The sequence below is a fragment of the Drosophila erecta genome, unplaced genomic scaffold, assembly GCF_003286155.1.
Source record: "Drosophila erecta strain 14021-0224.00,06,07 unplaced genomic scaffold, DereRS2 tig00000055-arrow-pilon, whole genome shotgun sequence".
NCBI classification, from domain to species: domain Eukaryota; kingdom Metazoa; phylum Arthropoda; class Insecta; order Diptera; family Drosophilidae; genus Drosophila; species Drosophila erecta.
The window spans coordinates 7456656-7479425 of NW_020825200.1; the positions used below are offsets into that span (position 1 = coordinate 7456656).

Sequence of the window (22770 nt, forward strand, 5' to 3'; positions counted from 1 at the left end):
TTTGGCGCTTGGAATGCGGCGGGCCGTATAAATAGTTATAGATTGTTGCGCTTTTTCGGCAGCCTTGCCGGCATCTATCTCACTACTCACAGGTTGCCTTCGGAAGGGCAGACAACTTAATTGTGATGCACCGCAAAATGCTGCCGGTGCATGTGCAATGGCGGGTTTCCATTCGAGAATTTAGGTTGCCAGCGGAATGTGCACTTCCCATGGTCACTGCAAGCTGAAATTTCATTGCAAAATGGGAAAAGCAGAGATCAGCAGCCATCTTAGGCGGAAATACTGTGCGTTCTGAAATTCAAATTATAGTTTTTTAACCATCTATTCTGTTTTATCTTCTTCTAAAGAATGGGCTTCAAATGACTACATTCCCCTAACCAAATGTATGTCATAACATTTATAGTTCTTGTTTTAACTTCCAGAATGAAACGCATAAAAAGAGCCTGGCTCATTCTCCATTCATGGCTGGAATGCCTGCTATTGAAAAGCCATTGGCACTTCCCCAGAAACGCAATACTCCGCTGGGGAGTCTTGGCAACAGGATTTAAGTAAAAACAATAACATAATTTGTGTTCGATTAGCACCTCATCCCCCAACCGCCGCCGCCAGCTTGGCCGCCCACAAATGCAGTCGAAATTGGCTATAAGCCGGCAATTAGCAAACATTTTCACGCACTGCACGCGTTCGCGATGTTTGCCGAGTGTTCGCTGATGGCCAAAACGTGAGCGAGGCGTGAGCATAAATACGATGGAAAATGGCAGTAATTAACGAGAGTGGAAATCGGATTCGGAATGGAAATGGGAATACGAGATGAGGCGGGGAGATTCCCCGATCCGTTGGCAGTTCAGCGCCCGTTTTCATAAACATAAAAAGCCAATTTCAATAACATTTTCCATTCGCGGCGGGTTTTTCGGTGTCGATGCAACATGAAACGGCGGCAGCAGCCACATTTGCTGTTGCTGTTGCAGCAGCAACAGTTGCTGTTGCTACAAATTTGTTGCAGCCAGAATATCGTTTATTGAAACATTAATTGCCCATGTGAAAATCACTTCTCGTTGCCATTTAGTTCAGTTCGGTGGCCGCCCGCCGAAGTGAATTTGCGTTTCTGGCTGCTCCTCCGTCTTTACAAACACTTGTTCAAATCGCATTGGCTTTTCCTCCATTTTTTCCTTTGGGGTCGGCGAATGTTGCCCCCAGCCAGCTTCCTTCTGCCGATGCGATAATTGAAATTTGATGTTGGACATTTTGTGTGCTATTTCTGCTGATGTAACTGGCAGTTTGGTCGGAGATGTGTGCACTAACTAGTTGGGGAAGTTTTTGAAACATTGCCTAGCGAATAAATTAATAATGACATTTCCCAAGTACAGCCATTCCCAACATAGCACTTTTGATTAATTCGTCTAGCATAAAACCAATATAGCCAAGTGCCCCTTGTTTGTTTACCACTTCAACTCTCCGAATGGCCCCTTGACAGTTCTGCGCATTCTCGCAGACAATTTGTTGAGCCTATGCTAATGTTCGGGTCTTGACAATCGACAATTGAAATGCCTTCAATTGCACCTCACGGCTTAATCGCAAGGCACAGGCAAGTCAGCAATTGTAACACCTACACTGGACAACACAAAACGATTGACAACCTGAACTGTCAACGCATTGAAAATCGCTTGAGTGACTGCCATGGGTGACCACGCCCCTTAGCCCGCCCAGAAAGCACTGAAAACAAATTTATTACAGCATGACAATAGTGAATTCACAAGGTATTTTTGTATGTTTTTTATTTGGGATTCTTGTCTGTTTTAGGGTTACTAATTTAGGGTTAATAATTTCTTTCAATTCGTGTGGAAGTGAATACAAGCTAATTTAATTTCCTTTAAGTGTGGCCTTTCGACGCCGGTGGCAGCCGAGGCAGAGCGAGAAAACATGTCCACACAACAAGGAAAAATAAAAGAGTTTCCATAATGAAAATGTCAACCCGTTGGCGGAGTGCAAAGTCCATTTTATTGCCGCGGGGTGGGTGGGGGAGGTAGTGCTTCGGGAAGGGGCAGATAAATAAGAGTATCGTACGGCATACGGCAGCAGAGGTAGACAATAGTTCACAGACTGCAACTGCGAAATATCACGCGTGATTCATCGGCTGCCGCAGCAGCAGCAGCAGCAACAACTGCAACATTTGCAACTGCAACACCCACGCACGCACAAATGCATGTGGAAATGCAAATGCAAATGCGTTTTTTATGCTTGTTAGAGCAACGCCTGCATCGCCCGATGGAAATTGTGAACTTTTCTTGTTTATTAAGCCAGCCAAGTCGTAATTATGCAAAACGGGCCAAGAGCTACAAGTATGCTGTTGATGGAACGAGAGCGAATACTATGCCTAATTGCATGCAAAGGGATTGCCAAGGATATGTACCTATATTGGTTCTGAGATTTCCATTTCAATTAGGTATTGGGTATATCTACACATATTTGGCACAATATGGCCAAATGATTTAAAGGGATACAGTATCTTTTAAATGACAAGCAATTCCATTGGTAGATGGATTTCCCAGCAAAGGCAAGTCAGATTTCAGCCGTTAGTTTGATTACACAATTGCCAAATATTTGTCAGGAGCGAAATGCGACTCAACTGCCATTGTACTTGAACTCCGCACTCGATAAGCTAAGCAGCCAAAGTGCAAAGCCGCCAACATGCAACCAGCAACAAGCAGCAATCGACAACTAGCAGCAACACCAAACACCCAGGCAACCGAAATCGCAGTTTGCGGCCTGAAATTGCAGACAGAAACACGGTTTGTGGCATTCAAAAGCGATTTGCACCATCAGATCGGCGAGATAAGCATTAAGAATCTTTGGCAGAAATTGGTTAGCTTTGAGACACAATGCATTTTTACTTCGCTCCAGTGATTTACTTGGCGGCATGGAAGGGTAAATAGATGGAAATTAGTAACCATCACAAAATGAAGAAAAGTCCTCAAATTTAAGATTACACATTTTATAGATTCAATGTTGAAGAAAAATATGGTTATATTCACATGTTGGTGAAATAGATCAAGTAGTAATACAAGTTATATTTCAGAATATCCCTATGATTTCAGAAAGAGAGCAAATCTTCTCGAAAAGGGTATGCGGTTTTCCCTCCGGCGAGGAAACCTTTGCTTTCAGGGTGCCGCTGGCGTCGATCGATCGGCAATCGCTGGATGAAAAGCCGACGTGACCCGCTTTCTGGGCCTGCAGCTCAAAGGGCTCCAGCCCCTCAGACAGTAGCACCCACCTTGGTGACTCGGACCCGGATTGGTTTTTTTTTTTTTTTTGGCAATTTTTGGCATCTCCGGCTACGACAATTTGGCAATCATTTGCATATCGATGTAGCGATCGGTGCAGCTTTTGCCGGGGAACGTGTTGGCATTTTGCAGAGGCTTCAGCTGCCCACGGATGACTATGACTTCCAACTCAATTAGAAGCCTTAGCGTCGATTGCTTGTTGTTTACCCGCAGTTACTGAAATCGAAACCGAAATGCGAGTTCAATGTTTTGATTTTGAAATGCGCGCTGAAAATCCTTGAAAAGTGTCATCGGCCACGCCAGATTCATTTACAAAATAGTCGAAATTCTTCCGCAATAAAAGAGAAGAAAAACAAAAGCCTGCGGGGTATGGAGATGATCTATTTATGAGGCGAAATCCACTGCCCGAGACGTGTCTCCTTGCGGCGAAGAGTCAACGCACTTCGCTTCGCGCCTCATGAATTTTACTACAATTGCCGCTTTACGCACTTTTATCTGAATATCTGTTGCCTGAAATTCTGTTTGCCTCCTTTTCTCTGTGAATTTTAATCTAATTTATTGTTGCTGGCGAGGCGCAATTTTTCTGAGCGTACAAATTCCGAGGCTGGGGGGGAAAATGTGCGATTCGACCAGGAGAAATAGGATTGCTTGAAAACCTGTAAACCTCTCTTTGAGTTAATTTATAACGTTCAGTTAAGACATTTATTTTATACGTTTATTTTAAATTCTATTATAACGAAAACACACTTCCCACTAGCGACATCTGGCGGTGAGCAGACATACTAAGCAGCGCTCTGCTTGAACTGCTTGCCTGGTTGTGGCATTCGCTAAGACAGCTGGTTCTAAAAGCAGAGAACACAACCGGCCACCAAGTGTGACCGTTCGCATTTAATGTGAAAATACCTCAGCAAGAAGATCTACCTTAAAATACCGAAGGTACGCAGTGGTTTGGTATGACCCCCGCGCGCGTAGCTGGCCACACCATTCCAATCAGAAAAACCTATTTAAGCAACTCGCATCGATCTCTCCGAAATCGAAATTTGTGGCCGCAGAGTGAATCGGAAATCGGCAGCGGAATAATGGGCAATTTCGACGGCGACTCTGGGACGGTTTTCGAGCAGAGCTATGCGACGACGAACGGAAACGGAAGAGTGCCGACGGAGACCAGTTCCCCGGAGAAACAGGAACTTCTACGGAAATTCTCGGCACCCGCGTACACTGAAATTCGCACGCGACGCTGCCAGCCGAAGGCCGCAAACGACGTCCAGGTGAGCCAGGCATTTCGCTCAGTGTGTGTCCGAAACCAAAATAACGAGCCAAAGAGCCATAAAAATTGGCCAAAAATCGCGTGGTGCCACTGCTCGCGCTCTCCCTCTCGCTCGCTCCTCCAGCCGGCGAACCATTGATTTTGCGCGAGAGCGTGTGAGTGCGAGAGAGAGAGCGAGAGGGCGTGCGTCAGCTGGAGAATTTCGGCCCAATTTCGACCAATTTGCCGCCCTTTGGGGCGATTTTCCTCCGCTTTTCCCGCTTCTGGGTCATCCGAGCAGCACAGCTGTTTTTCCTCCACTGCAGTGTTTTCCTTTTCGCCGCAAGTGCCGACCTTTTGGAGTATTTTGGCTACTTTCAGCTGATAGGAATCAATCCAGTCATAATACCAATGCTAGAAAATGCTTATCTCCCAAATATATTATATTAAATATTTTCAGATTTTATCTTCGATCGAATAGTTATTTTGAGTTTAAGAACAACAAACTTGCTATTTCAATGTTCAATATAATTTCAAGTAGTCTTCATATACGTTCCTTGGATAAACATATGTAGCTATCCACCTGGCATACTTTCAAGGATCAAAGATAAGATAAATCAATGGCAATACAAGCTAACACATTATCGGAAAACCATACTTTGACCAATAAATTCAGCTATTGGAACGTTTGGAGTAATAACTCTTTTGGATGTGTGCCAAACAATTGATTGGTAATTGATTGATCTATAATCTAGTCAGTGTCCCTTCTGCGGGACTCCTGCACTCATTCGGAATTTTCCTAAAGACCCCAAACCAAACACACAAACTTGTGCACATAAGTACGTAGTTTGGGTGCACAATGTTTGCGGGGAGAGCTGGCCGGGCTGGCATAATATTGTCATGCCACGCCATGCCCGGCCAGCCTTATCAGGGCCATTCCAGCAGACTTTTACGTAAAGCCTCGCAGAATGCGATTCGCTGGTGAATCACAATGCTCCGCAATCTGCGAAGGCAGCGGCTTTCGGTGGGCGTTGATTTGTCGGTGATAAGGTTTTTGTTAAATTCGGGAGAGTGAGTGCGTCTGGGTTGGCGGAGAAAATGGAGAACATTTTATTACATATTAACTTTTTTAAGAGATAAGATACAAATATTGAGGTACTACCTTACACCCATTAAGTAATTCCAATTTCATTCGGTCCTTGGGCACTAAGCCACTGCTAGATTGCTGAAAACCTTTCACGATGTTTGGTAGTTTGTATTTGTATCTGATAGCTTTGTATTTCTTTTTCGGAACGTAGTACAACGTTCTCCATAGAATTTATTTAATGAAAAAGTTCCGTACCATGGCGACAACTTAATAATTCGTTAGGTGATTGATTTAATGGCAACTAAGAACTTTTAAGGCCAATAATTTTTCATATCTCCACCTATTCCTAACCCTATATCTAACTTTTATCAACTCGACAAGATTACAGTATGCCCGATTTTTAAGATACAGACTTAAATAAAAAAGAAGTGTTTAAGAATATGAATGCGCAAAAGCAATTATGTACATACTGACTCACAAGTAATACTTCTTAGAATTCCCACAAGAGAGGTTAGAACTCTGGTCGATTGTCAGTCGATATCTTGGATTCCATGGATCCACGACATATGGAAGTCATTATCTGGATCCCACCCCATGCCCCTCCCTGACTGTCCTTCTGCACCCGACCCATCGCGTAATTAGTATTACACATTTTCTGTTTATTTATTTAAGTCGGTTTCGATTTAGATCTTCCTACGGTCGCTTCGAGTTCGTCTATATACCTGGTCTATATAACACCGGGACTCCATTAAATAACTCGGCAGCGCGTAACCCACTTGGCTGTTCGCCCCCTCACTCCGTCTCATCGTGTTTAGTAAACAAGCCCGGTGGCAAATGATAATAAACACGAAATATTATTGTCGCCGACTCGTTATTGTTATACGATTAAGCTGGCGCTCAAATCTACACATATATCGCAGTATATATCTGCTGTGTGTATTGCTCTGTTAATGAGATACAGTCTATCGGATCCTTTGGCCGCCAAATAAATAAGCAAATTATATGTACACCTAAACGAGTAAGTTAATTATAACGCTCCAATTGTTAGCTAGTGGGTTGAAGTGTGCCAAGTTGGGCACACAACTATCTATGGCTTCCCCCGAATGATTGTTGTGTCTCTTTTGGTGTGACTTCATGTCGAACTCGGCTCATGTGAGCGACGGAGCAAATTGTTCACCAGTTATCGTCCGACTGTATTTATATGCGTACCTTGCATGTATGGACCTTTCAGTTTAATGCTAATTGACTGATGAACGCGTAGAACGGGCAAGCGAGTTGAGATGTGCTATCCACACAGCCCAAGGCTCAGTAAAATAGAATCATTCCCTAGTTAGCAAAGTTCGTACACCTAAGAACTATAACCTCTAGTGAACAACAAGTATACCAATGTTTTGATTTACTTTTGAATGGGCTTTAAGGTGTTGATAACTTACAATTCCCCCCGTCCAGCATATCTGATTATCTACCCCCTGATTATTGATTTTTAATGAAAATTATGAAAGCCAGTCACTAATCGTTAATGCACCCCTCTTACAGAGTCCCAGCTCGATCAACTACCATCCGGAGAAGAAGTCGATCCCCAACGGGCATGCCTCCGTTCTGGATCAGGAGTCCAAGCCCAACCAGGCAGAGGGCAAACTTTCGCCGGAGCTGGAGCACTTCCAGAAGACCTCCTTTGAGGAGGTGCCTCTGCACACCGCCTGCCTTACGTATCTGGGATTCTACCTGCTGATGATCCTGGGCTACATCAACCAGCTGCTCTTCGTGCCCAAAGTGGCCACCGAGAAGGGTCGGGATGGTTATGTGGCCCTCTACGATGCCTTCGAAAGCTTCTACTCGAGGTACGTTTACAGGAGGATCAAGGATTGCTGGAACCGACCCATCTGCAGTGTTCCGGGAGATGAGCTCACTCTGAAGGATCGCGTGACTGATGACTACGGATGGAGTTTCAAGTTCACTGGAACGGAGACACGTTGCTTAAATCTGGGATCATACAATTATCTGGGATTTGCCGCCGCTACTGGACAGTGTGCCGATGATTCAGAGCAAAGTGCTCGGAACTCTGGATTGGCCTACTGCAGCTCCCGCTGCGAGCTTGGTGACAACGAGCAGTTGCAAGAGCTGGAGGCTCTAACTGCCCGATACTTTGGCGTGGAGGATGCCATTGTCTTTGGAATGGGTTTCGCCACAAATGCACTGAACCTTCCCTCACTGCTGGGACCCAACAGCCTTGTGATCAGTGACGAAAAGAACCATGCCTCCATCATTTTGGGGCTGCGTTTGTCCGGTGCCACCACCAAGGTCTTTAAGCACAACAATATGCGGGATCTGGAGCGCGTGCTCCGCCAGGGTGTGTGCTATGGAAATCCCAAGAAGGGTGGTCAGCCATGGGATAAGGTCATGATCCTGGTCGAGGGCATCTTCAGCATGGAAGGATCCATAGTCCGATTGCCCGAAGTTATTGCACTAAAAAAGAAATACAAAGCATACTTGTATCTGGATGAAGCTCACAGTGTGGGAGCCATGGGTTCCCGTGGACGAGGAGTTACTGATTACTTTAATGTGGACCCGAAGGAGGTGGACATCCTGATGGGCACCTTCACCAAAAGCTTTGGCAGTGCTGGAGGCTATCTGGCTGGATCTAAGGTATGCGTGATTGTCTCCATCTTCGCGTATCCCCCACTAATCAGTAATCTATTATCCTTCCCAGAAACTCATTGACTTTCTCCGCACCAACAGTCATGCCCACTGCTATGCTGCTTCGATCTCGCCACCCATCGCACAGCAAATCCTTACCTCCATGAAGACCATTATGGGTGAAGATGGCACCGACATTGGACGCAAGAAGATCCACCAGCTGGCCAGGAACACACGCTACTTCCGCCGACGTCTGGCTCAGCTGGGAGTGATCACATACGGTCACGAGGACTCCCCAGTGGTGCCCATGCTGGTGTACCTCTTCTCCAAGATTGGGTAAGCAGAGTGGCATACAAGCGAAAGCGTTTTGTAGTTACAGCTCTTTGCTAAACAATATTTTATCTTTGTAGCGCCGTGGTGCGAACCTTGACGACCCGCCACATTGCCGCGGTGGGAGCTGGATTCCCAGCCACACCCATTATGGAAGGACGCATTCGATTCTGCCTCTCGGCCGCCCACACCAAGGAGCAGCTGGATTTTGCCCTGGAGGCGATAGATGAGATTGCCGATGACCTGGGCCTAAAGTATTCTCGCAAGCCACGCGATCCGAATCCCGTAATTTACTAGAATCACGCGCGCACACATAGATGTTAAGCTTGGGGAAAAGGTAACCTCCCCGATTGGTAAACCAAAACTACAACACAGTCCAGATAGTGCTAAATCAATCACGAACGGCAACGAGTGGCTTACATTGACCAAGTTTCAGTTGCACTGGACTTCTATTTATGACTAATTCTCTGGTAAAATGCCTTGAAAGGGAAGATCACTTTAGCAACAGAAACAAAACACTACACTAGCTTAAATAATAATATATTATTAATTATTTAGCACTAAACCTCTACGTAGTTGTTATTGTATATGTAAAATCCAATCGTCTTCTTTGGTCGGCTGCTGCATTTTAAGTATTTATAGAAGATTGGCAGCGCAATGTATTAGGCAAATCAGGTTTTGGTTAATTTTAGAGCTAAGCTATGGGAACTCCCTTTTTCGTGGGACAGCCGAGCACCTCGCTTCTACCAATTAAGCATATTAAGCAGAGCCAAATGTAACGTCTAAGGCGTGGGCGATACTATTGTAGCTCACTATTTTGGCCAGTCTTCGAGGAACCTAGAGGGCCAATTTAGTGGCATTGTCAGGAAATATATATGTATAATGATTATGTATTATTGATTTTATTTTTTCATCAAAAAATAAAAAAAACTGTTGCTTTATCTATTACATTTAGTTTGAATATGTAATTGGAGGTTTTTACTGTAAAGATGCCTAATATGTTGGTATGGATTTCATTTTCGAAGTCCAATAATGCAAATATTTATTTAAAAAATATAATTCTTTGCGGACAACCTGTTTCAGATGTATCTTATAGTCGGAAAACATTTGCTTTTATTTTACATGACATTTTACATAACTTTTGCGACCTCTACAGTTAATTTACAGAAGTTGGATGTTCGACGCTTGCATTAATGTAGAAAATTCGATACCTGTTATTTTTGAGATAATATAAATTAAAGCTAGCCCTTTGAACCATTTTTAAGTACATGGTACATGGGTAACTTTAAAAAGATTTTTTCATATGATGGTAATTAGAGATCGGCTGCGATATTAATTGAATATCTATACCTTAGAGGTTATTTAAATAAAATAATAACAATTTTATAGCTTTGCTTAGTTAGTTCCTATCTTTTTTTCCTTCTTTCTTGAGTTTAAGACACAGACAATCCATTTCCAATGGGTCACCAATATTTGGGTTTATGTAATGGAATAAAACTCAATTGACAGTTCTACTTTAAACCCGCTCCCACCCAACACGATTCCACACTTAAAGCGTCGAAACCGAACTAACAATCCTTTGAATAACAATTTTCTAATTAACAGTAACTCATGACATCTCTACATCGCTCCCTGCTTTCCTTTTCCGGTGCTGACCACAATGGCAAATAAATTCCAATTGCAATTGTCTCTGCCTTTTAAGAAATTAAGACAAAGGGCGAACAAGGCTCAGATGGAAGGACAACAAGGGACCTGGGCGGTTGGCTTGCAAAGAGCTATGTTGGTTTATGGGCTTAGGCAATACTTTCAATTTTATATTCGGGCAATATTTATTGAGTGGTTCGTGTTGAATCTGGTGTGCATGTGGGGAGTACGTGTAAACTGAATTGAAATCCTTCGCATGGAAGAGAGCACTCGCTCCTTAAAAGTGCATTTGAATTGGTTTTAAAGTTGTACACAATCGATTGATAAACTGTTTCTCTCAAATGGTTTTATTAACTTATATCGAATACACTTATATTCAGTGCTTGTAATATTTTACACCAAACGAGTAGAATCGATAAAAATCAGGTGACAGTGCTGTGATAATTTGAAAATATACGTGCATATACTTGTATATCCCTTGGATTGGAAAGTCTAATAGAATGACAAGGCCGCATCAGTTTGGACGGGTTAATTTATGCGCTCCGCTCTGTTTACTTTTTTCAAGCTGCCAAAATGGAAAATGACAATACACGTCGGTACACACATATTTGTGTATTCTATGCATGCACGTGAGAGTGGGTGGTAGAAAGTGGGTGGTGAGGTGGTGGGGTGGTGGTGCTTTCCCAGCGAAGTTGGTGTGAGTAATTGACTACGTGCGTATAAAGTTTGTGCTGGCATTTTACCCGAGTACTGCCAAAGTGGCTGCAACAACAACGGCAGCCTTTTAGCCTGCCCTTGAGTGTGGTCAAAATTTCGGGAGTAGTGTGTGTGTGCAATCATAAATATGCATCCTGTTGGCCATTTGTCATGGCTTTTGGCCCGATGCCGCAGACTAGAGTCTGCATCTTCAACACCGCAAGTGCTCGCATTCAAATGCGTTTTCCAAAGCGTCGTTTAATAGAGATTGATAAGGATATGCGGCCAATAGGGGCCACCGATCGGACTATCAAAAAACATCAGCATTTCTGTGGCCTCAATAGCATGCTTTTATTTTTTGCTACCCTCTCTGGTTCTTTACAAATTGCTGATGCGATATTCGCGTGCACCTCGTTCATTTTGCCACCTGTATGCGTGCTCCACTCGCTCATGTTGAACAGCGGGGAAATCCATAATTTCGCGTTGTGAAGTTGCCGTAGGTGAACTATTTAAAACCTTCTATGGGTTAATATTAATATAAAAATTAAATTACAGCACTAAATCAATTTATTCAATAACGATAAATCACTACTCTGCATAATTACTGTTTAAATGCTAGAAACTGGATGGTATTGCAATCCATTCAATTTATATTTTTTTTTCTCTTTGAATTTGAGCTATTGTTTGAGGAATTTTATGTTGCTCCCCTGGTATGGCAATAGTTGTTCCTAAGTTTACAAGCCCTCAAATCCCGCGGTTTTGGCTCACAAATACAATTTTAATGTTTCCGCTTACTTTGCAAAATATGTGAGTAAGGTAGGAACACATTTGAGTTCTATTTTTCTTTCTTCCTATATCCCCAGCACGGGAAGTTGCATTTTGTGTGTTTCATAATCTGATAAAATGTTGCAAAAAGTTTCCCCTCGTCAAGCTGGCGCAAAGGGAATTTATGCAATGCGGAAAAATCCAAGTCCGAATCCCATTTGTGAACACTCGAGGCATGCAAATGGCGGCTTCTGAGTTATGCGCATACTTTTGTTAGTCACTGTGTGGCAGAAGGGGTTGATTGAGTGGCGTTGCACACCCACACCCATGCACTTGGCAAAGGCACTGATAAGCGTACGGCGATCGGAATGTGGGAGTTAAGCCGATCCTTGGGATTTTCGGATATATTCTGTATGAAACTGCTGTGAGTAAATCGATGGATACGGATGAAATCATTGTACCATACAAATATAAGCAAAATAAAAAATGAATAATACTTTATTCAAGAATGTGAGCCTAGACTTGAACACCTTTTGGCGCTAGAAGAATCAATAACACTCCACTCCGTTTCCGTTTCCTTGGCCTCCAGATAAACCATCTCCACCTTCGCACCAATTTTGATTTCCATCAACTCGGCGCCAGGACATCGCCCATCAAAGTGCAAACAAATTAATCTTCACCCCGTTGGCAGGAGTGGATTGCCAATCTGTTACACGACGCAGGGCGCAGTCAAACACTTCACTTCGGATGCTATTACTTAAGCACATGTTTTATAATACGGATTCGCTGGAACGATTTTTCATGGGCAAACGTGTCGCCCTGCTGCTCAGTTATGGAAAAAAAGCAACTGGGGGAACCTGGCGTATAGACGTGGCCAAGGACAATCAGTCATTTGCCATAAAGGCTGGCAATGAGACGTAGTTTGACTTTTGTTGCCGCTCAAGGATACGGATATGGGGATACATGTCTGCACTCGCTTTGTGCCAACACTTTTCATTCGACACACACGTTAATCAATCACTGCACCCAAAGTCACCATAAAGGTAGAGATTTAATCAAGGAATTTCCCGAGATTTTCGCCAGCAAATTTAAATGCCTGCCTGTCTGTGTCCTTGCGCCTTGCTGCGGTGACCGCAAATTAAATTTGTTGTCGAATGCTCTGAAGGACCTGGTAAGGCAAAGGAAACCCGGGTCCGACCGCAGTTTTCTAATTAATTCCATGGGCAGATAGTAATGACATTCGAATTCTGCAGACACCTTAGCACCTGTCACCAGCACATGCTAAATGTCCTGGCCCACAACTTTCGGCTCGAGTGGCTTTTCCTTGTTGGGCATCATTAAGTTCTGTGTTTTGCGGGCCGGCGGCTTCTTGTTAACATTTATGGTTATTGTTTTCTCCAGACAATGTGTGGGCGTGGTCATAGCTGGCTACGTCCCCCAAATAGGCAAGCAGTTTGTTGGCCCGAATTAAAATATCTGTCGGGCCCATATGCTGGCGCCAGTCATTTATATTTGCCAAATTAGATGATTAGGAGGGTCTGAAGTGGTGGTGGTTAAATCTTTATGTCGAATATCGAATTAAGGTTGTAAATTTCCGGTTATCGATCCGGTTTTTGTTAGGCTTGTTTGACATTGCCTTTAGCCTTGTTACACAATTATTGTATTTGTAATTATAACTGATACAATTGTAAGATTGGGATTAATTTATTATATCCTTTTTCCCAAGCTACATTTCTATCAGTATTTGTCTTAAATCGGTATAAATTGTAGCGTGCATTAAAATACACAAAAATGTCAAAATGTTGCCATTTCAAATTGTAAAGGAAATGAATGTATGAAAGTTGACATATTTTGCAGAAAATTTCAAGGAACTGCAATTCAAACTTGCTTAAAATATTGTGTTCATACACAAATGAGCTCTCCTAAATGCAGCTTGTGTTGGTTAGATGTTCTTTAGTAATTTATTTCGATAACTGAAAATATGTGCCATTCGTTGGTCAATAAACGGCGGAAGTGAAAAGGCCTTATCTTTCCAGATCCAGTTTTAATCGGGCCTAATTGGATTCCTATACGACTTTAATTAAACGGAACAAGTTCGGTGCGACGGGTATTTATTAAACACGGGTATCTGCGAAGAGTTGCATTAAAATTGAGAGCACGTCACGTGGCGTATGCGTAATTTGATTATTAATTAAATAGCCGGCCATGAACAACCGGGGCACTTAAGCGGGGGCCAATCGAATTAGGCCAGCAGAGGCGGAGAAATCCTGTCCAGATGCCGAGGCCACAAAAACAATGACCCGTGTTTAATGACAGGCACAAAGGACAATGGCCGACAGATCCTAAGCAGCATCCACAGTGGGCTCCATGGAGGAAAGGGAAGTAAACAAATCAAATGAGATTTATTATGTGACACGCATAAAACGAGGACAATCGCACGGCTTAACGAGCGGGGACACCATGTGAGCAGGACTCCTTGGCAAGTAATGCGGCAGGGCTTCCTTCGCCGGGACCATTAAATCAATTGAGTGTAAGATGGCACGCACGAGACTCGGCCACAGCCTCCATCATTCCGTTTCCAGCCAATTCCCGGAAATGCTTTCTAATTAACGCGCCTCATTTAGCAGACGCCTGGCTCGCCACTTGGAGAAATGGCCAAGATCAATCTGCTCGGGTCACGAACACTGCTCAAAGTTTAAAGTAACAAGTGGGTGTTGTATTGGCTTATATAGGGTCTGAATTATGATAAATAGCATTTACGAAAAAGTTATTGGGCAATCAGTAATGTTTTCAAATGGGTTTCGTATTCCATCAGCAAAGTGTTTACAATTAACATAAAATTACTTTTCAGTGCGGCATTTTTCTGAAGCCGAGCATGTGCGGAATAATTTGATATCAATCAAGGACTAAACTGTCCTCAATCTTGTAGAGCTCGTTGAACATGATCCGCGCAACAACATTCAACAGCGGCGACAGGATTATGGGGCAATTATGTGCAAGTGCTTAGCGCATTTCCCAGCTAATTAGCCATTTGGAGAACATGAACTGCTGCAATTCGGGTGTCCACTGCCAATTGAATACGCAATTCAATGCCCAGCGCGCCTTGCCCGCCTGACCTGGTTGGCATCGGAAACGGTGCGGTGGTCGGTGGCAGATGGGCTGTGGAAATAGATCCCTGCAGCCCATTCCCTGCACTCCCTACTACATGGCCACCAGAAGCGCGACAGATGATGACGATGATGCGGGGAACACAGCCACCTGCCAGGCAATCAAAGGGGAGGCCTAGCCCGTCCCCTGGCCTCGTCCCATTGAAAAGCTTCGGCCCGAGGGAGTTTTAATAGCCTTTTGCATTTGGGTTGGGGGAATATTCCCATTGTGAAATCGACAGTAGTATGGAGTCGCCCTTAAGTGCAATTACTGCATGTGCTTTGTCCTGTGGGGGGAGGAATGTACATACGAGTATATGTATGCCGAATCCGGCAACACGTGTGAGCTGCTTTGGATCGAATTGCTGCAGCTTGTCGGAAGGCACAAGTAAAACAACTGAGCATTTCTCGTTTATTACCTTGGTATGGCTTCCAGAATGACATTCAACAGCTAAAATCAGTGCTAATGGACGCAGCTAAGATCCCAAATGCGTTGTTTTGGTGCAGCATTGCATTGCATATCATCAAAATCAATCAAAATCAAAACGCAGTAGTCAACTGGCTCATTAAATATCACTCACTTTGCTTGTATCAATGTACCAATAAAATGCCCAGACGAACAGACACGCAAATTTTCTTTGGCTAAACATCCATCTTTAATATTTTATATACGGATAAGTGAAAATTTATTCGGATAACCTGCAGAGTCGAAATTGAGTGTTCGCATGAAAAATAAATGGCAATAAAATTTAAAGTTCTTACCTCATTTTTCACCCATTTTATATGAGAAGTATGCAACGCATTCGTATCAAAGGAAAATCGTGAGAGGCAATGGCGAATGCAGCTGGCAGCGACAACTGGCGGAAGTAATAGCAACATAATCGATTTGATGCTGCCTGCTCCTTTATCCTGGCTGCAGTTTGCAGGCTGCGGATGTGGACTCGGATTCGGATTCGGATACGGAAGCTTGCTGCTCTTGGCAGGAAGTAATTTTCCAACAGTCACAAATCTGAGAAATATTAAGGTTGCTTATAGCGCAAAGACGCTGGATTTGGATATTGCAAATTGTGGGAGTGCTCAAGCCGATAAGCATTGTTCAATCGCTTTTCCGGCTGGGATTACCGATTCGAGTGTATTTAAAATGGATTTGGCCAAACTGTATTAAGCGCCAGATGTGGAATTTTGGAGTACATTGAAGAAAAACCAGGCAATTTATAAATAAGACAAATTTCAAACTACCAAAAACTTGTCAACACTTTTTTCGAGCAAATGAGCATAAAAAAGCTACATGTAAAACAAAGTCGACACAAATCCTGCAAGCTTGAATGTTAAACAAAACTGGTACTCCGCTGAATGATGACAGGATGACAGGGCCCGTAAATGGCATCTAACGCAAACAGCGAGGAAAATGCTAAAAATTTGCTATAATGCAGCAAGCTGCTATCATTTGTTGGTGTTTCTGTTGCCGTTGTAGTGTCATTATTTGCCATAATACCCGCGATGTTGCCGTCATCAGTTTTGTCGCATTTTTGTTAAGCAGAAAAATCATATTTTATATTCCTCAAGGCGACCCAGTTGGCCAAGATAAGAGCGTGCTCGCCGGAGAAGAGCACGTGTCCGCCATACTTCAAGCCAACTCAGAGATGGAAAATGTTAGAAGAGCGCCTTCGTAATGCTTACCAAAATAGAAGGATGGTCTAAAAATATATTATAATAGCAGAAATCTATTTAAGCGTGCTTCAGGTAAGGATGAATTATTTTACCAGCTTAAAATGTAATAAGTTGTAATCATTGATGTGTACAAATTCTCCTACACTTATATATATTTTTGTAACTAGTGATCAGTTCCCCGACTTTTCTCTGCCATTCGCTCATCCCTGGCAAGGACATTAACACGATTCCGTTCACCTGCTGCAATGTGCCTGGATCTCCGCAGCTCCGTTGCTGGTTCTGCTGCCACTTTTACATTTTAACATAATCATAAATTTTTATGCGGCGCGCCGTCTGCAAGGAATGTGCCGCCCATCGTCCTTTGCTCCTTGCAGCGCCGTAGTTACAGTTGCCTAGTTTCGATAGTTGGTCTCTGGCCGGGCACCTTGAGGTGCTGAGGAGGCAAAAGGACCTTCGTCCTTGCTGCTTACTTGTTGCTCGCACTCAACAAATTGTTTCACCCCACCGAACCTGGCCACCACCGCCGACCTTCTTTCGGGGGTAATCGTAATCGTATTTTGCCCCATCAAGTGTTTCCCTTGAGCTGTTTCCGTTTCTAATACATTTCCCCTTTCGGTCTCGTAGGGAGCACGTTCCGCGCTGGCAGGTACAAAGTGGCGTATACGTAATGTCTTCATTTCCATTGTGCGGCGCTGGAGTTGCGTGTGCCAATTTATTTGAAATTTATGCCAGAAGGGCAAGCCCCGATTTTGTTTGGCCAGCTGCATTTTTCTCGTCCATTTCGATTTATTTGACTAAGGCGCCATCAAATTGACATCTCCTTATGTTTTTCGCCATGGAAGCCGTGTACTCTAGGTCAAGAAGCGGGTTAAAAGTGTTGACTAAGGAAATAAAAGGAAATTCTGTGATGGAATTCTTGTTAATTCTAATTCTAATTCTTGTTAAAAGAGCCTTATTCAAATAGAGCGCAATTTACATATTTTAATTTAGATTGAATGCGCTGAACAAAGATTGTTTACAATTTGACGCCTAGTTTAGGGACATTTTTATTTCAATTTCCAACCGAGTGCTTTGCATTAGTGTTTTCAATTGCTAATTAAATATTCTATGGAATATATTTTTCATTTACGCTCTTCTCAGTGCAGAATAACATTTAGCCAATTCCCTATACAGTTGGAATTCATAAATTAAATCCGGCGCTTTTTTCCTTTTACGCCTTATCAATGAAATTGATTTGATTTCGGTGCAAATAATTTGAAATTATATTTATGATTTAATAGTAATTGATATTTCTGTTTGTGGGCTGCGATTTTCATTTTGTTTCGTGGAAAACCAATTAGACTGCAAGTGCGCAAGCCAAAGTGAAACATAAATACAAATCGGTTTATGTTTGATAACCCAATTTAATAATTATGTAAATGCATGCGTTAATATTTCGTAATTGCATTTTGTGCCCACAATTTAAGAGCTTAGGCCAGCTGGCCCATCTAGTCCAAGAAACTTCCTTTTTTTGTCTACTTGGCTGTGGTAATTGCCACAAGCGTCTGGCTGTTTGTTTTCTGCAAATGCTGGAGTCTGGGCAACTTTTGCGGCCGACACAACTTTTCTGCTGGCGCCGCCAACAGACGACACACACCGAAATACATTTTCGCTTAATTCAAAAATTCTATAAATTGTGTAGCGTTTATAAATTGTGTTAAAAGTTCCTCCCAATGCCGGGACTTTTCCCCATTCGCCATGCGCGGCACGTAGTGCCAACTCCGGGAAAGTCGGGGTTTGGGGCTTCAGATTGGGTTCGGTGGTATCTCCCGCTGTCGCTGATTTCTGGGAGGGACTGTTACACGTGGCTTTATGTGGGGAAACTCGTTCCTGAATCCGAATCCAGCGTGAAATCTGGTCAACAGAAAATGGAACTGAATATATTAGGGATTTTATTATTTCTCTATGTCTGCTTTTTATTAATAATTGGCGAAAGAAGCAAGAAATTGAAGTGCTCTCTCGCATAATTGTTGCTTTTCCTTAAGTTACGCTTTTATTAACGTAGTGACAATGCGGTTTTTTAATATGTTGAATTTTATGGAGATTGCAAATCGCAGAACAGCTACATCCCACTTCTCCTCTCACTGACAAACCCGCCCGCTTACATATCCACTCGGTTAACTATCACTACTTTGCATTCCAAGAACGTTTAGCAATTATTTCATTTCGAGGAGGAGGTTTGAATGTCTCGCCCCCAAACCGCTGGCGCTGGAAAGTTTTGCGAAATGATTTCGAGTGCATTAAATCGGTTGGCTTGCAACAAATGCGACTAATTAAAATGTGGACAGGGCGAGGGGTGCTCTGAAAGTTCTCCGTATCTGCCGAAAGACGGAGTTGTACTATGACTTTCTGCCGCCGTTGTTGTTTAGCTGTTTAACTGTTGAGCTGTTGGCCTAGAAGCAGAACCTGAAATCTTAGGGACGGGCGAACACCTCGCGTTTGGTGAGCCGTGTGGCAAAGGAGATGAGAGTCTACAAGTTTTGCTCAACCTTTTCGCACAATTTGCTAAAATAATTATCCATTTTTGCGAAATTCAAAGCGGCAACACTGCAACTTTTAGTTTTCAAACTTAAAACGAATTAAATAGCACAGACCGCAGAAAGAAGCTTTCAGTTGGGAATGGCGAAAATGCTGTTAGAAGTGAAAAGGCCGCAAAAGAGTTCAGGCGTCAAGGAGCGATAAACGGCGCAAGGATAAGCAATTTTCACAGATTATTTATTCTCCGCATAATAAAGCAATTAAAAATAGGATCTTTATATTTGGTATTCCATTTTATACTTTTCGCACGCAAAAAATAGTATATTTTGAGGTATAAGTGCCAAACTTCAAATAGTTAGCCGACATTTAAGAAGAAAAAGTTAGTGGTAGAAGATAACTTTTGTTAATTATAATAAATAATTAGTTTTCGGTTATATAATACTTTTCTATGAATAATTGAATTGGAAATTAAAACATTCAGTTAAGTTTTCCTCCGAAATGCCGTAGTATAGCTAACCAATAATTTTAAATGCTTAGTACCGAGGAAGCAATGTCAATTGACTTATGTGTCAGCCCGCCCGCAGTGCGAAATGTGTACTAATTTCCGGCTTCATTACGCTTAAAACCATTAGGGAAACTTGTGAAGTGAATTCCCGTTCCGCCAGAAATCTCTTCGCCCTCCTTCATTAGTAGGAGAATTCCGCAACTCTCGACGTCCTCTCGATTCGCTTGGATCGACTTAGTCGACTGGGATGATTGAAAACGCATTAGCCGGGAGGAGCCGTGAAACTCCGAGCGTAACTGTTGCCTAATCAAACATGGAATCGTCTAATCCTGCGGCATGGAAATGAGTGGCACTCATAATTAGAGTTGCGCACTTGCGAAGCCACTGGAAATGCGATTTTAAACGGCGTTGACATCGATTTATGCCTTAAAGTTGGCCCCTGCCAACCGCAGCAGCTCGTCGAAAATTTATAGTTCGCAAGTTTACTTCGGTGGTCAGACATCAGCTGGCTTATCTCCGACCGGGTCGGAATGGGTCGGATGGGTCCGGTGGGTCGGCTCCTTTGGTTTGTTCAGTCCGGTTCAGTCCTGTTCTGGCTTGGCTTGGTTTGGTCTGGTTTGGGAGAACACAACCTAGCAGGCAAGTGCAAGTGAAAAATGAAATAACTACTTAAACAAACCGGCGAGGGAAAGCGGAAAGTCTGTGAAATTAGTAGATCTCCTGAAGAGCCAACGAGAAGATGCCCTTGTTTTCAAAATAAAAGTAATTACGAGAAACTTTTGCTAGTAAGACTATTAAATTATAAATATTAAAGAATTATAGTGACCAGTGTCCTTTAATAATAATGGCAAGGAATTTATTATTTTTTTCCCTTGAAATATATACTATTGCTTGAAATAAAGAGATAAGAAATATTTATATAAATAGATAAGAACATTCAATGTGTGGATTTAAGCAGGCACTTAAGCCAGTTGCCCTATAGTTTTCCATGTGGAGAGGTGGTAACAGTATTAACAACTGTAATAAAATCCTTCCTACTAACGAAATATGGTAATTCAGGGTAGGTTTTCGGTTTTCCCTGCGCAGCTGAGCATCTATAACCAGAGTAAGGGTATGATGAAGTAATGTCTCGACCGTAATGCTCTTGACTGTCCTCCGGAATTGGAGGAGACAAACACTCGGATCTTTTCAAAGTGCAGCAGTAGGAGGAGGGCTGGAGAGCTGGAGAGCTTGCGAGGAAGCGGGAGGAGGAAGGAAGCTGACCGGCAAACGCAAACAAACTTGAAGTGCGAACTGGTCAATAGTCTGAAATAACAACAAGACAATAACACTGGCAATATCTTGTGCCACTCGAAGGGCCGAGGAGCAGGCAGAAGTTCCCTCCGGGCTGTTGGTCAAGTAGTTGGCAGCTGGCCCCAGGGCTCTTAATTAATTTTTATGAATTGCACGGAATTTGCCACAGCAGCAGCTCGTTTTTTGGCAAGTGCTTTTGCCACAAGAATAAGACAATGGATCCTCCACTGGAGAGCCAATTGGCGAGACGATGACGAAGTGTCGGAGGTTGCATTTGAATAGCCCGCTTGGGGAATTTTTCCGGTTAAATTGGCCAGAACACTCAAGGGGGTCTGGAAAGTGTTTTCACCAGCCAAAATGTATGAACCAGGCTGAACATTCGTCAGTAAATGTAATATAAAATGACTTTCGCTATTACAAGTATAATCAAATTAATGAATTGTCAAATCCTACATCTATTTTGTGCTTACTAAGTTATCTGTTCATCAGTATTTGTATATAACATAATATAGTGAAATTGTAGCCAAAGCAGTGAAGCATTTGTGAACAAATCTAAGTATCTAGATATACTTCAGCAGCAGGTATCCATTGCAATGTTAGCTTTATCTACCTGTTCCAGTTTCAATGCCGGAACGATTAACTAAACTGTGTGTAAGTGGACTGTCCGCAGCAGTTAGCGTTGATGCCGCGATAAATCCCAGCAGTGCCACATTTCTTTCACCCAGGTCGATGGGCGAGTCCAGGATGCCAGGGGATCCCGGAACTCCTGGCACATTCTGCTTAATCGCGCCAATCCGATGCGGCGGGTTAAGGTGTAATTATGTGAGGCATTCGCCCGGCTCATATCTGGCGGCCCCATCTTGGCCAGGTGGCGGGGCTGCCCAAGAAGGCAACAATAAATTATTTCATTGCTGACCACAAACAACTCCACTTGCTGCTCTCACGTCCGCCATAAGCGCCGCGTAAAAATAGCTTGAAATATGTAATTTTCCGGTTCAATTACAGCGCCAGTGGTTACCTTTACAGTGGATTGGGGCTGGGTGCTGGTCATGGACCTGAACCTGGTCCTGCCCCTCCTCCTCCTCCTGCCACTCTGGTGCCGCGCACATCCGCATGGGGCCAAGATGCATGTCCGCCGATAAGGTCACTCTGCTGGGCTCTCAACTCGGCGATGTGCGGTCAGGATAGACTCCGTAATTTGTAGTAAATCTCTGGGGCAGCGAGTCTTTTCTGACACTTTGAATAGATCCCACACACACACACACACAGACACGCTGCGGTTGTTTCGGGAGATTTTGAAAAATTCATTTGCTGCGTGCCGTCATGAAGAGATGAAATCCAATTTGGGCAAGCAAATAAACGGAAATTTAATATTGAAATTGTGTTTGAGCTTAAGGAGATCCTCGATGGCAAGCATTTAAGTAAATACGGGAAATCAACAAAACTCCAGTCACAAATATGCTGTTCGATGGTATCCAATATCGTAAAAAATAAAATCAATGCAGCTGTCAGTCCGGCATAGGACATGGATATAGAGTGGGCCTTGGGGTTAAGCAACTCTCCAGTTGGGGCAAAAATGCTGGCAGCCGAGTAAATTTTAAACATCGCACGTGGCCATAAAAACCAGGCTAACAAATGTGCCCGACGCTGTGTGGGTCTGCAGAACGGAAAACTGGGAGGTGGCACTGCATTTTAGCGCCATATTTTATGCACACTTAGGATCACACACAGAACCAGGAACCAAGAACCAAGAACCAAGAACCAGGAATGCAAGGACGCAGGACACCGAGTGCTGCAGTGTCAAAGGCAATGCAGGCAAAGATAAAGAACCAAAGGAGCGAAGAGTGGCTCGAAAACAAAAGGTTAAACAAGTTTTTTTTGAACCAGTAGTAAGAACGGAAATGGTAAAGTATGGGAACTGCCCGGAGAACGGAATTGGGTTAAGCAAATGC

General features: G+C 43.2%; 1 protein-coding gene across 1 annotated transcript; it reads left to right on the forward strand.

Moving 5' to 3' along the window:
• Positions 1 to 4260: 4260 nt before the first annotated feature.
• LOC6543265 (serine palmitoyltransferase 2) lies at positions 4261 to 9524 on the forward strand. The gene is made up of 4 exons (XM_001968936.3): positions 4261 to 4549; positions 7151 to 8260; positions 8325 to 8587; positions 8662 to 9524. Exons 1-4 carry the CDS (start codon positions 4361 to 4363, stop codon positions 8876 to 8878), a joined length of 1779 nt encoding a protein of 592 aa, XP_001968972.1. The 5' UTR covers positions 4261 to 4360; the 3' UTR covers positions 8879 to 9524.
• Positions 9525 to 22770: the final 13246 nt, after the last annotated feature.

Excerpts from the sequence above, each read along its gene's own strand:
- LOC6543265 (XM_001968936.3), top strand. The coding sequence starts at position 4,361 with ATGGGCAATTTCGACGGCGACTCTGGGACGGTTTTCGAGCAGAGCTAT. Across the intron at positions 4,550-7,150 it reads AGGCCGCAAACGACGTCCAG|AGTCCCAGCTCGATCAACTA; the intron begins GTGAGCCAGGCA and ends CCCCTCTTACAG. Across the intron at positions 8,261-8,324 it reads GCTATCTGGCTGGATCTAAG|AAACTCATTGACTTTCTCCG; the intron begins GTATGCGTGATT and ends TATCCTTCCCAG.